Source organism: Macaca thibetana, chromosome 2 (assembly GCF_024542745.1).
Source record: "Macaca thibetana thibetana isolate TM-01 chromosome 2, ASM2454274v1, whole genome shotgun sequence".
In the NCBI taxonomy this organism is placed as follows: domain Eukaryota; kingdom Metazoa; phylum Chordata; class Mammalia; order Primates; family Cercopithecidae; genus Macaca; species Macaca thibetana.
This window is the reverse complement of record NC_065579.1, coordinates 87748278-87763372: the sequence shown is the minus strand read 5'-3', so window position 1 is coordinate 87763372 and position 15095 is coordinate 87748278. Positions and strand designations below refer to the sequence as shown.

Here is a 15095-nt window from a genome sequence, read left to right as displayed (position 1 = left end):
AGTCTCACTTTGTTACCCAGGCTGATCTCAAACTCCTGGCCTCAAGTGATCCTCCCACCTTGGCCTCCCAAAGTGCTGGAATTTCACAAGCGTCAGCCACTGTGCCTGGCCCCAAGAGAAGTTTTAAACGTTTCTCAGTGACATGATATTTACACACCTGTGGTAAATACCTGCTATTAAGTGTCTGTTCGAGATGAAATGCGAAAAAAAAAAATATGGAGCTTTTAGAGCTTTTTATTTACTTTATATGCAAGTTGATGGCTCTCTTTCTTCTTAACTGATTTCTTAAAAATGTTTGCTTTCAGATAAAACATATAAATATTTTATTTCTTTTACTCGTCAATACATATTGAACACTGCGATTTTAGTTAATATGTGTTTTCAGGCCCATTTGGTTTTCAAGCACTTTTGTTTTTTATGACTCATTGCCCTTCCAATCAGGCGAGTGGGTTGATATCTCCTTTACTTTTCCCGTTCCTCGGAACAATGTGATCCCGGCCAGCAAGGGCCTGAGAAGGAAGCCTTGCATTTTCTTTTTACTAATGATGTTTTGAGTTTTCTCTAAGTAGGGAAAGGGATTCATTCCTCCTTGTTTTTCCATGGGCACATTCAAGAAGCATGAGCCCTTTCTGTGTTAGGCTTCATGCCAGAACGGTGGATAATATTTGCAGGTGAAAATGACAATAACTTTGTATTTGAGAAGATAGTAAAACTGACCTATTCCATTATCCTGGATCTCTTACAAAGCTATAGGTTTTCAGCACATGTCTGCACATGAAGTTTTGATATCCAAATGCACCCAAATGGTTCTTGAGAATGGTGAAAAATGATGCAAACAGTATACATAATCTTCATTTAAAGATTGATTTGTTTATAGTAGAATTAAATGATAGGTTTAATGTATAAAACCTATGCCCATTAAAGAAGTTAAACAATAAATAAATTTAACATGGAAACATGAAAGTCCTGGGAACCCCTTTCATGCCACTATATATGAAGTAAGATCTGGGAGCTCATACACAGTGTAATTATAATTATAGAAATGGAATTGGCTGAGTGCGGCAGCTTTGTAATCCCAGCACTTTGGGAGGCCGAGATGGGAGGATTGCTTCAGCCCAGGAGTTCAAGACCAGCGTTGGCAACATAGGGGGACCCTGTCTCTTAAAAAGAAAAGAAATGGAATTATACATACTAATCTGTAGTTTCTTTCACCTTGGATTTTTTTAAAATAACAGATTCTGGTTTAATTTCATAGTTAGAATACATTTTTATTTTAAAACTTTAATCATGGAAAATTTCAAGCAGATACAAATGTAGAGAGAATAGTATGATGAATCATCATCCACTTTCAGTGTTCCCCAACACAGGGCCAATTTTTTTTTCATCTATTTCCCTTTTTTTCCCCTTCCCTTTCCACCCTTGTATTATTGTAAAGCAAATTCTAGGCATATTTCATCCATAAAACTTTCAACATATATCCCTGAAAAATTAGGATCCTCCTCTATTTATTAAACTCCAGTACCATGACTGCATCTTTAAAAACGTACAGTTTAGCAGACAATATTCTCAGAATTTTAAAACATAGGACTTTCGTATGAATAATCACTTCCTTGGTACCTGTCTGTATCTGCAAGTGTGCTAGGGGCTTTACATTATTGTTATTCCTTGTGACGACACTGCTAGGTACCTATTATTGTCCCATTTCATGTGTCAGGAAACTGAAGTTTAGAAATAATTGTCTGAGGTTCCAGAGCTATCCAGTGGTTCTTTGTGGAGAATGTGGGCTCCCTGACTATAAAACACATGCCTTTTCCATTCTACCACGTATTTATTATGTCTGTCGCCACTAGTGATTTTTACAGAAGAGGAATTCCTCTTTTATGTGTAAGGCATTTTCTTCTGGTTTTTCATTTTTGTAGCCTGAAGTTTCTCCCATATGGTGATACGTAATTTTCCGTCTGTTTTAGATTAACAAGTGGTGGAATAACCTAAGTGATGGCCAGCGGACTGTGACAGGTTTGTGTTAGCTTACACGTTTTAACCATTCAAGGGAAGAGAAATCAAACCAAAAGGTACAGTATGTCACAGGCAATGGCTTTTGTACCATGCTCACCAGTGGTTTAGAAGACAGTCTCTGTACCTATAGGCTAATGTAATAATATATAAAGTGGTGAGGTATAAAGGTTTACATGATACTCTGGGTCAGTTACTTTCTAATTTTGATCTAGTATGATACTGATTGAATGATCAGTTTTGTTGTAGAATTCCAGCTTGTGGAATAGCTTATTATTAATTATTACTTCCCTTATTAAAGAAACTAATGGAAACATTAAGTACCTTCTATATTAAGAATGCTGTAATACACATTCTGTCCCTACGCGGAGTTGCTTACAGAGTAGTTGTCTCCCTTTTTACAGATAAGGACACCGGCTTTCAGAGAAGGAACTTTTGAAAGTCAAACCGCTAGTAAGCAGTAGAGCTGAGTTTCAAAACCCAAGTCTGTCTCATTCTAAAACCAGTTTTCGCTCTTCTCCCCCATGCTATTTGTAAAACCCTGTTTAAATGTAAGCATGACATGCATGTCACCATGATAACTTTTTTTCTTTGTAAATTGTTCTGGAAAGACAGATCTGGCTTTTCAAGTTAATACCTCTGCAATATTTTATGGACTTAGTTGTTTGAGAAACTTGAAAATAGATTTTTGCCAGGAACAGTGGCTCACACCTGTAATCCCAGAACTTTGGGAGGCCAAGAGGCCAAGGTGGGTGGATCCCTTGAGCTCAGGAGTTCAAGGCCAGCTTGGGCAACATGACGAAACCCCATCTGTACCAAAAATACAAAAAATTAGCTGGGTTTGGTGGTGCATGCCTGTGGTCCCAGCTACTTGGGAGGCTAAAGCAGGAGAATTGCTTGAACCTGGGAGGCAGAGGTTGCAGTGAGCTGTGATCGCACTGTTACACTCCAACCTGGGTGACAGAGGAGACTCAAAAAAAAAAATTTTTTTTTTAAGTTTTTTAACGATTGTGTAGATAGGAAACAATTATTTCTAGAGAATTGCAAAATACTACTTTTGCTCAAATTTGATTAGACTTATTTGGTACTCTTAATTTTCTGTACTTAACATAAGTGGAGAAAGGATGTTTATCTTTCTTCATTCAAACTGTTTATTCTCTCTGGAGGTCTTAATTTTTCTGACTTTATTGGAACCCGATCCAGCTTTCAGGCTTATGGTTCAGACATTGCTTCCTTTAGGAAGTGCTTTCTTTTTTTCCTGAACTCATTGCAGTTTTTATCTTTGATAATACAGTGTGCCTTATATAATTGTATGTGTAACATCCTTGAGAGCAGTGTAAGCATCTGGAGGACAACAATGACATCTTTAATTTTGTGACAGCACCTAGCATATATCATGTACACAGTAAGGGCACTCAGTTAAAATCTGTTGAGTGAATGAATGTTGAATGGAATCTTAACCAAGGGGTTGAGATTTTTCAGTGTTGCCGTAACTAAGACCGTAGAATTGATAGGTCAATGACATCTTATATTGATTACTTGAAAGATAGTTCTTTAGTAGCACATCTGTTTCCACTAGATTAATGTACTTTGTTTCCTTGCTTCTTTTATGAAAGTAATGAAACTGGGTGCAGTGGCTTATGCCTGTAATCCCAGCACTTTGGGAGGCCAAGGTGGGCAGATCACCTGAGGTTAGGTCAGCCTAGCCAACATGGTGAAACCCCATCTCTATTAAAAACACAAAAAATTACTGGGCGTGGTGATGCACGCCTGTTAATCCCAGCTACTAGGGAGGCTAAGGCAGGAGAATCGCTTGAACCCTGAAGGCAGAGGTTGCAGTGAGCTGATATTGCGCCGCTGCACTCCAGCCTGAATGACAGAGCAAGACTCTGTCTCAAAAAAAAAAAAAAAAAAAAAAAGGAACGAAATTAAGATTTCTTTAGGGTGGCAAGGTTTTGCCTTCACTAGTTTCGAAGCATTTCACTATTAGTTGATACCTCACATTCTTTGAAGATGGTTGTGATTTTATGCCATTTAACATGTGAAGAAGCCTAGCGTAAGAGTTTAAAACCTCTTCTCATGCTGGTGAATACTTTCTTCAAAGAAGCTGGAGGTAATTAAAAATCAGAATTCTTTCCCCCCAGTCTTTTTCTTTTTTGAAATCAAATCAGCCATTTGGCATGAAGAGCATAGCAGTAGAGAGAGATGCTTGTGATCTGTCTTGCAACTTGAATGTAAGCTGCTTTGAACAAGATAAATGTGAATGGTCATGCTTCAGGTCTTAAATCTTTATTGTTAGATTATCCAAGTGACTTTAACCTCAGGAAATGCCCTTTGAACTGTTTTGTGTCACCTCAGACTTTCCTTGTAGGAAATAACTATTCTAGTAATAGTGATTCTAGTTTTACAATGTCTGTAAATGGTGCTTAATCAATTACCTACATATGAGATTCTCAAGAATAAACTGTTTATTTATTATGTCTTGTCTCCTTCCTGGGGTGCCAATTAGTCCAGCTTTCCTTGCTGAGCACTCCTGATTGCTTCTTGTAGACTGCAAAGTGAAGTTGGCTGAGCTCCTGGTTTTAATCAATGATAGATTTATGGAGTGACAGGTCTACTCCGTCCCACTTTCTTTCTTTGGATTGGAGATGTTTTCTGAATGTGGATTTTTTGTTGTTGTTGTTGTTTCATTTTATATTTTGAAAGAACTTGACAAGTTTGACCTAGAGAGTTTTTAAAGCTTTGTGAGACCAGTGTGCCTCTCTGCTTTGTAGTTTTCATACCCAGACAACGGCAGCATGAAAGCTCTAGTTGGTTAAAGATTTCTCACTACTACACCAAACACTTCATGTAAGTATTCCTTGCTATTGAATCTGTTGAGCTCTTGAATGTGGATGGAAAGATTTTGGATATAGTAAGTTCAGACAGTAAAGTGTTAATCCAAATATACATGGTTTCTGAGTTTCAGATAATGATGGGTATCTCAAATTTATCCATGTCTCTTCGGTTCCTAGGTGTAGATAAGAACAGTCAGATTGTAAGGCATACCTGTAATTTATTTTATTCTTAAGGAGGCATCTGGTGGTGAGGTAAAATACCTCCCTTTCTAGCTGGCTGCAGTGGCTCACGCCTGTAATCCCAGCACTTTGGGAGGCCGAGGTGGATGGATCACCTGAGGTCAGGAGTTGGAGACCAGCCTGGCCAACATGGTGAAACCCCGTCTCTACTAAAAATACAAAATTAGCTGGATGTGGTGGCACATGCCTATAATCCCAGCTACTAGGGAGGCTGAGGCAGGAGAATCACTTGAACTTGGGAGGCAGAGGTTGCAGTGAGCCGAGATCATGCCACTGCACTCCAGCCTGGGCAACAGAGTGAGACTCTGTCTGAAAACAACAACAACAAAAACCTCCCTTTCTTACAGCTGATGCCAGGTTTGGAGTCTGTAGTTTTTGACTGTTCTGTCTCAATCTGTCTGTGCAAATCCCTTTTTAAAGCTATGCTAGGAAACTCGTTTTAATCCTTTTTTTTTTTGGTTTGTTTGAGGATTTTTTTTGGTCTTAATTTTTATTACACAGAAATAATCTCCCCAGGCTTCATATTGCTCTGAAAAAGTGTTTATAAGCCCACTGGGTATTTGTGGAGCAAATGGGGAGTATAAGGTGACATTCTTCAAAGCTAGATTTGTCATCCCTGGTGCTTTTATATTTCAGCTAATTTTCTGTTCTGTTGCCCTGATCTGTCAGCCTTTTAAGCCTGTCCTGGAGGTCCCCGGGCAAGCCCCAGAGAGAATATTTTCTCCTACCTTTCTAGCTTTCAGGGTTGTCTTTGAGGCACTTGCCAGGTTTTCCTGTTAGTTCAAGAGAATGCTGACTTTACTGTATTGAGATTCAGGTAAAGCCACGGGAAAGAATCAGCTAAATTATTATTTTTGATCAAGAAGGAGCGAGGACGGAAAAGGATAGGGAGAGAGATCTCAAGAAAACTATGCCCTAGTTCCTCTACTAGTGTATTTTTTGTCAGCATCAAAGTTTAGTCGCTACTACTCTCTAGTCTTTGACCCCTTGCCCCAACTTCTAAAGTCTATTCTTTTTTCTTTGCTGTTCTGTTTCTACCAGGCTTATTCTTTTTCATTTCGGTTCTCTCTCTCCTTGTACATTTTCAAGGTTTTGAACTGTCTTCCCAGACTAAGGCTTCCTTGTCTATTCTGATGTTGCTGTTAAGGTAACGTTTTCCTTGGTCTTATAGCCCATCTTTATCTTTTAATCAGTCACTGTTTTTCTGTAACCCCTAACTCCTGACTTCGCAGTCTGCAAACAAGTTATTTTTGGAGAAGAATAGCAAAATTAATCCTTGAGTGCCAACCACACTTCAAGTATCATGCTATGTGCTTTACATGCATTTATATTATTATTAATCATCATAAGAACCCTGTTAGTGGTATCCTCATTTCTCAGATGGGGCAAGGAGCCGTCAAATAACTGAGATCACACAGCTAGAACTGGGTGGATTCGGGAATCAAATCCACTTCATATTTCAGAGTATAGGCTTATTATGTCCTTTCACTTTCTAGAATAGCAAACCACCACTAATTACCTTTCTGATAAACCACACTGCCTCCCCCTGTCAAGTATCTGGGTGCTGATTCACAGCACAAATTGCAGCAGATTGTTCCAGAGTAGCAGCCTGGTACCCAGGGAGGAAAGGGAGCCCTTTTTGACTGCCTAGACTAGATTTTGTCATTGTAAAAGGAATAAATATGCATGGTAACAGATGAAAATTGGAATAAAGGATACATAAAGTGAAAAATAAGTCTTTCTCTCACTCTCAACTTCCAGTTCTGCACTTTCCCTTTCCCATAATAACCATTGCATGTTTAGTTACTTGTGTGTTCTTCCAAGGCATCTATTTATGTATAGGCATTTATATCTATCTGTGGTTTAACACAAAAATAGTAACATGCAATACATACTCTTCTGCACCATGATTTTTTTTTCACTTAATATTTTAAAGAACATTCTATATCAGTACAAGTAGGTCTGTTACATTCTTTTTAATATTTTATTGAGGTATAATATACACAGAAGAATGTGAATATGTCAAATGTACAACTCAACTAATTAATTTTCACAAGCTGAGCACATCCATGTAACCAGCACCCGGATTGATAAATGGAAATTACCAGCACACCAGGCTTTTTTGTTTGTTTTGGTTTGTTTTGAGACAGCATCTCACTTGTCACTAAGGCTGGAGTGCAGTGGCATGATCACGGCTCACTGCAGCCTCAACCTCCCAAGGCTGGTCTTGAACTCCTGGACTCAAGTGGTCCTCCTGTGTTGGCCTTCCAGATTGCTGGGATTACAGATGTGAACCACTGTGCCTGGCCAGCATATTCTTTTTAATGACATTATAGTATTCCATGTAACTGAATATTATTTAACAAATCTTTTATTAATAGATATTTATGTGGTTTTTAGTCTTCTGCTTCTAGAAATATTACTGCGGTGAATTGCCTTACATACAGATCTCTGTACCTTGTACAAGTATATTTTTAGGATAAGTTACTGGAAATAGAATTGCTGGGTCAAAGAATATGTACATTTAAAATTTTGTGTATTGCAAAGTTGTCTTAAAAGAAGTTGTGTACCATTTTAAATGTCCTCCAACAATGTACAGAGTATAAATACGTCAGATTGATTTCTAAAAGTTGCCCACCGGGAAGGTTAGATATTCTCATCTGCAGGGAGAGTACAGAGAAATAACAACCCTTTTTTGTGGTTAGCAATTATAAGGGCCTTTGCCTCCCTCATTGTGAATTTGCCCTTTCTGTTTACCCGTATTAGTTTCAAACTTTCTGTCTCTATCCCAGTGGGAGGATGGAAGATGGACAGTCTCTCTGGGTTTCTTCTTGATTCCAGGTAGCTGTGGACCCAGTCCTTAATTAGTTTGGTGGATACTACCTAGGAAAAGAAATGATAGCCACTGTGTGAGGCCAACAGGTTGATCTTTACACCTGCCTGGTTCCCAGAGAACCTGAGGTAAGGATGGCTTGAGCCCAGTTCTTTGGCTGCTGTGGATGTACATGCTTGTCAGTGTCTGGACTGGCCGGGTCTGGGTCGATATAGTAGCCCCTTCAGATAAAGGAGCTGTGGAGGTGTGACTTGGCCCACCCAGAAACAGAGGGGATCTGTGAGTAGCTATTAGACCCCAAGTGGTATGGTAAGTCCTTTATAGGAAAATGAGAAAAAAGGGGTTATACTACCTTTCTTGGGCTGAGGAGGAAAATAACCTGAGGTCATTGAACCAAGTAATGCTTTCCAAATCAGTGCATCTGCCTTTTTAAAAATTAAGATATAATTCACATATAAAATTCACCATTTAAAGCAGGGGTTCCCAACCCTGGGCCAAGGACTGGTACCGGAACCGGGCTGCACAGCAGGAGATGAGCGGCAGGGGAACGAGTGAAACTTCATTTATGTTTTTTTTCCTTTGTTTTTTTGTTTATTTTTTTGAGACAGAGTCTTGCTCTATTGCCCAGGCTAGAGTATAGTGGTGCGATCTTGGCTCACTGCGATCTCTGCCTCCCGCATTCAAGTGATTCTCCTGCCTTAGCCTCCCAAGTAGCTGGGATTACCGGCACCTGCCACCACATGTGGCTAACTTTTGTATTTTTAGTAGAGACAGAGTTTCACCATGTTGACCAGGCTGGGATCTAGGTTGTGTACTCCTTATAAGAATCTAATGCCTGATGATCTGTCCTTGTCTGTCATCACACCCAGACGGGACCATCTGGTTGCAGGAAAACAAGCTCAGGGCTCCCACTGATTCTACATTATGATAAGTTGTGTAATTACTTCATTATATATTATGATATAATAGAAATAAAGTGCAGAATAAATGTAATGCATCTGAATCATCCCAAAACCATCCCCCTACTCCTGGTCTATGGAAAAATTGTCTAACACAAAACTGGTCCTTGGTGCCAAAAAGGTTGGGGACCACTGATTTAAAGTATACAATTGGCTGAGTGTGGTGGCTCACACTTGGAATTCTACCACTTAGGAGGCCGAGGTCAGAGGATTGTTTGAGTCTAGACCAGCCTGGGCAACATGGTGAGACCTCCCACACCTCTCTAAAAATAATAACAAATAAAAATAGAAAGCCAAAGTAAATTCAGTGGTGTTTATTATATTTAAAAGGCTGTGCAACTATCATCATTATCTAATCCCAGGGCCCTTTCATTATCCCAAAAAGAAACCCCATTCCCGTTAGCAGTCACTCCTCCATTCCTTCCTTCCCCTCAGCCTTAGGCAGCCATCAAGCTGCTTTCTTCAGGGACTTTCCTGTTCTGGAGATTTCATATACATCAAGTCACATAATGTGTAGCCTTTGGTGTCTGTTTCTTTCACGTAGCATAATTTTTTAAGGTTCACTCATGTTGCAGTATATATCATCAGTACTTCTGTTTCTTTTTATGGCCAAATAATGTTCCAGTGTATGGATATATTACATTTGTTTATTCCTTCATCAGTTGATGGGCATTTGAGTTGTTTCCATTCTTCAGCTATTCATAATGCTGCTATGAACTTTCATGTGCACGTTTTTGTGTGGACACGTGTTTTCATTTCTCGGTATATAGCCAGGAATGGAATTGCTGGGTCATGTGGTAACTCTTTTTTTTTTTCCTTAATTGTAAAAAAATAAATAACATGAAATATACCATCTTAATCATTTTTAAGCATATAGTTCAATCGAGTTCAGTATATTCACATTTTTGTAAAACCAATCTCTAGAACTTCTTCATTTTGCATATCTGAAACTCTCTACTCATTAAACAGTATGTCCCCTTTTTCTCCTCCCTTCAGCCCTTGATAACCACCATCCTTCTTCCTTTTTCTATGCATTTGACTACTTTAGATACCTCATGCAAGTAGAATCATAAAATTCTTGGTTTTTTGGACTGGCTTATTTCACTTAGCATCATGTCCACAAGGTTTATCCATGTTGGAGCATGTGACAGTATTTACTTCCTTTTTTAAGGCTGAATAATACTTTATTTTGTGTGTATATCACATTTTGTTTATCCATTCACCTATTAATGGACGTTTGAGTTATTTCTACCTCTTGTTATTGTGAATAATGCTGCTATGAAAATGGGTGTGCAGATATCTCTTTGAGACCGACCATGCATTCAATTCTTTTTTTTTTTTTTTTGACATGGAATCTCGCTCTGTTGCACAGGCTGGAGTGCAGTGGCATGATCTCAGCTCACTGCAAGCTCCACCTCCCAGGTTCAAGCAATTCTCCTGTCTCAGCCTACCAAGTCGCTGGGACTACAGGCTCATGCCACCACATCTGGCTAATTTATTTATTTATTTTTTTAGTAGAGACAAGGTTTCACCATATTGGTCAGGCTGGTCTCGAACTCCTGACCTTGAGGTGATCCACCTGCCTCAGCCTCCCAAAGTGCTGGGATTACAGGTGTGAGCCACCATGGCTGGCCTGTTTTCCTTTTTTTGAAATTTGATGATAGCTGTCCTAATGGGTATAGTTTTAATTTCCATGTTTGAAGGGGTGGCCTGCCCCTCCACACATGTGGGCGTTTCTCGTTAGGTGGAATGAGAGACTTGAGAAAAGAAATGAGACACAGAGACAAAGTATAGAGAAAGAAAAAGTGGGCCCAGGGAACCAGCGCTCGGCATACAGAGGGCCCACGCCAGCTCCGGTCTCTGAGTTCCCTTAGTATTTATTGATAATTATCTTTACCATCTTAGAAAAAGGGAAGTGACAAGATAATAGGATCATTGTAGGGAGAAGGTCAGCAGTAAGACATATGAATAAAGAGCTCTGTGACATGAATAAGTTTAAGGAAAAGTGCTGTGCCTTGATATGCATATGCAAGCATCTTCATAAACTTTTTTAGTGCATAAAGAGCAGCATTGCGCTAGCAAGTCCCACCTTTCGCCCTCAGTAAACAGAACATACAATCGGGTTTTACACTGAGATGTTCCATTGCCCGGGGACGGGCAGGAGACAGATGCTTTTCTCTATCTCAGCTGTCAAGGCTTCTTTTCCTCTTACACTAGTCCTTCTCAGCACAGACCCTTCACGGGTGTCAGGCTAGGGGATGATCAGGTCTTTCTCTTCCCACGAGGCCATATTTCAGACTATCACATGGGGAGAAACCTTGGACAATACCTAGCTTTCCTAGGCAGAGGTCCCTGCGACCTTTGGCAGTGTACGCCCTTTGGCAGTGTACGTGTCCCTGGGTACTTAAGATTAAGAGAATGCTGATGACTTTTAACCAGCATACTGCCTTCAGGCACTTGTGGCCGGGCGCGGTGGCTCAAGCCTGTAATCCCAGCACTTTGGGAGGCCGAGACGGGCGGATCACGAGGTCAGGAGATCGAGACCATCCTGGCTAACACGGTGAAACCCCGTCTCTACTAAAAAATACAAAAAAACTAGCCGGGCGCGGTGGCGGGCGCCTGTAGTCCCAACCACTCGGGAGGCTGAGGCAGGAGAATGGCGTGAACCTGGGAGGCGGAGCTTGCAGTGAGCTGAGATCCGGCCACTGCACTCCAGCCTGGGTGGCAGAGCGAGACTCCGTCTCAAAAACAAAAACAAAAACAAAAACAAAAACAAAAAAACAAAAAAAACCTTGAGTCACCACAGCACATGTCTCTTGCAAGGACAAGGTTGGGGGTAGGGTCACAGATTAACAGCATCTCAGATACAGAACAAAATGGAGTCTCTTGTGTCTACTTCTTTCTATATAGACACAGTAACAGTCTGATCTTTCTTTTCCCCACAGATTTTGCTAGTGATTAGTAATGGTGAGCATCTTTTCATGTGCTTATTGGGTATTTGTATATCTTCTCTGGAGAACTTTCTATTTACTTCCTTTGCCCATTTTTACATTGGGCTGTTGAGCTTTTTATATATTCTGGATATTAATCCCTTATCAGATATGATTTGCACATTTTCTTCCATTTTGTTGCCTTTATTATATCCATCCTGGTGAGTGTAAAGGGATATCAGTGTGGTTTTGATTTGCCTTTCCTTAATGAGTAACGAACATCTTTTCATGTCTTATTGTATATTTAGTCTTCTTCGGAGAAATGCCTGTTTCTCCAAATGTTTTCCTCATTTAAAAATAGCTATTTGTCTTTTTGTTAAGTTGTAAAAGTTATTTATATATTTTGGAGACTAGACCCTTATTAAGAGATACAATTCACAAGTATTTTTCCCATTCTGTGAGTTGTCTTATCACTTTCTTCATAGTGTTTTCCAAAGCATAAACATTCTAATTTTGCTGAAGTTCATTTTATCTATTTTTTCCTTTGTTGATTGTACTTTTAAGTGTCATGTCAAGGAAACTGTGACCTAATTCAAGGTCACAAAGATGTGTACCTGTGTTTTCTTCTAAGAGCTTCAAAATTTTAGCTCTTCAATTTAGACATTTGATTAATTCTGAGTTAATGTTTGTATTTGGTTTGAGGTAGGGGTCCAAACTCATTCTTTTGCTTATGGATATCTACTTTTCTGAGCACCATTTTTGACGAGACCAATCTTTCTACCATTGAATTTTTTTGGAACCTTAGTGAAAAACCAGTTGACCATAATCATATGGGGTGTATTTCCGGACTCTCAGTTCTGTCCATTGATTTATATATCTGTCCTTATTCTAGTACTACATTGTCTTTATTCCTGTAGGTTTGTGTTGTAAATTCTGAAACTATGAATTGTGAGTCTTCCAACTTTGTTAATGTGAAATATTACGTTGATTTTTCATATGTTGAACCCAACTGGCATTCCTGTGACAAATTCCACTTGGTCATGATTTATGATCCTTTTTATATATGGCTGGATTTGGTTTGCCAACATTTTCTTGAGGATTTTTGCATCTGTTTTCATAAAGGGATATTGATAGTTTTTTTGTGATGTCTTTGGTTTTGATACGAAGGTGATACTGGCTACATAGAATGAGTTGGAAAATGTTCCTTCCTCTTCTATTTTTTGAAAGAGTTAGAGAAGGATTGGTGTTAATTCTCCTTTATATTTGGTAGAATTTCCCAGTTGTAGTAAGTTGAATAGTGTGCTTCCCCAAAATGTGTGTCCACCTAGAACCACAGAATGTTACTTTACTTGAAATAGCAGCTTTGCAGATTTGATTAGTTACAGAGAGATCATATTACATTAGGATGTACCTTAATCCATTGACTCATGTTTTTATAAGAAGAGGAGAGGACAAAGAAAGATACAGAAAACAAGACCAAAGAGATGGTGGCAAAGATTGGAGTGATGCACCTATAAGCCAAACAACGCCAAGAATTGTCGGGAGCCACCAGAAGCTAGGAAGAGGGAAGGAAGGACACTTCCCTATAGCCTTCAAAAGGAAGCATGGCCCTGCTGACACTTCACACCTTGGTTTCTGACTTCTAGCTTCCAGAACTGGAAGAGAATAGATTTTTGTTGTTTTAAGCCACCAAGTTTGTGTTACAACAGCTGTAGGAAACGCAAATACTAGTGAAGCCAATGAGAAACATAGGCACCTAACACCTTATCTGGCTCTGGACTTTTCTTTGTGGTAAGTTTTTTAAATTACTAGTTCAGTCTCTGTATTTATTCTTGGTCTGTTCAGATTTTCTATTTCTTCAAGTCAGTTTTAGTAGTTGGTGTCTTTCTAGGAATTTTAAATTTCATCTAAGTTATTCTCATTTGTTGGTATATAATTGTTCATTGTATTTTGTAGTAATTCTGATTTCTGTAAGGTTGGTAGTAACATTCTGCTTTCATTCCTGATTTTAGTAATTTGTTTTTATTTTTCCTTTTATTTTTTAGCAAATCTCAGACCTGTATGACATGACTTTAGTAATTTGAGTCTTTTTTTCTTTGTCACTGTAGCTAAAAGTTTGTCAATTTTATTGATCATTTCAAACAGATCCAACTTTTGTATTTATTAATTTTGCTTTTTTTTTTTAATTCATTTACCTATTTTCTTCATTCTTTCCTTCTCCTTGCTTTGGTTTTAGTTTGCTCTTCTCTTTACACTTTCTTAAGGTGAAAAGTTAGGTTATTGAGTTGCGATCTCCTTTTTTAATGTGGACATTTCATAGCACCACTTTTGTTGCATCCTATAAATTTTGGCATATTGTATTTTTGTTTTCATTCATCTCAGTTTCCTAGTTGCCCTTGTGATTTCTTCTTTGAACCATTGGTTATTTAGGAGTTTGTTAATTTCCACATACTGGTGAATTTTCTGAGTTTATTTCTGTATTGATTTGTAATTTCATTCCACGTGATCAGAGGGCGTACTTTGTATAATTTAGTGTTCTAGTTTAAGTTTATTGAGAATTGTTTTGTGACTGAACATATCCTAGAATATGCTGCACGTGCACTTGAGAAGAATGTATATTCTGCTTTTGTTGGATGGTGTGTTTATAGGTGTCTGTTAAGTCAAGTTGTTTTATAGAGTTGCTCAAGTCTTCTACTTCCTTGCTAATCATTTAATTAATCTCTCTATTATTGTAAATGGAGTTCTGAAGTCTCCAGCTATTATTGTTGAGTTGTTTTTCCCTTCAGTTCTGTCCTTTTCTTCATGTCTTTTGAGATTCTTTTGTTAGGTGCATGTTTCTAATTGTTATTTCTTGATGAATTGACCTTTTCATCATTGTATAATATCCTTCTTTTTCTCTAGCAATGAATTTTGTCTTGAGGTCTATTTTATCTTACTATGCGTGTGGCCTTCTAGGGTCCAGGAATATGTTGGAGGTTTTCAAAGTTTCTATGGAAATCTTATTCCCCTGCTTTTCCTCTTAAGATTTTTGATTAGTCTCTTACTTGCCTCCATGTGTTATCCAGCATCTCAGGCAGTCTGAAACTTGAAACACTTACCTGTCATTGTTTTTGACAAACACCCTCTGTGAAAAGTTTTGTACTTGGGGAGCTCCCAGTCAGGTTAAACAGCCTTGAAAGTGGGTCTTACATGGAATCAACAGCCAGGTCAAATAATGACAATTCTTTGGGAATGAGGCTTTGAAAGAGCTCCAGCTCCATTCTACCAGCTACCTCGGTTTTTA

General features: G+C 38.8%; 1 protein-coding gene across 1 annotated transcript in view; it reads left to right on the top strand.

Annotated features, from left to right (window-relative positions):
* The window catches only part of PARL (presenilin associated rhomboid like), a 231691-nt gene that overhangs the window by 197916 nt on the left and 18680 nt on the right, over positions 1-15095 (top strand). The window contains exon 5 of the mRNA XM_050780194.1: positions 1968-2016. Within this exon, the coding sequence (XP_050636151.1) occupies positions 1968-2016 (49 nt within the window). The remainder of the gene's footprint in view (positions 1-1967; positions 2017-15095) is intronic.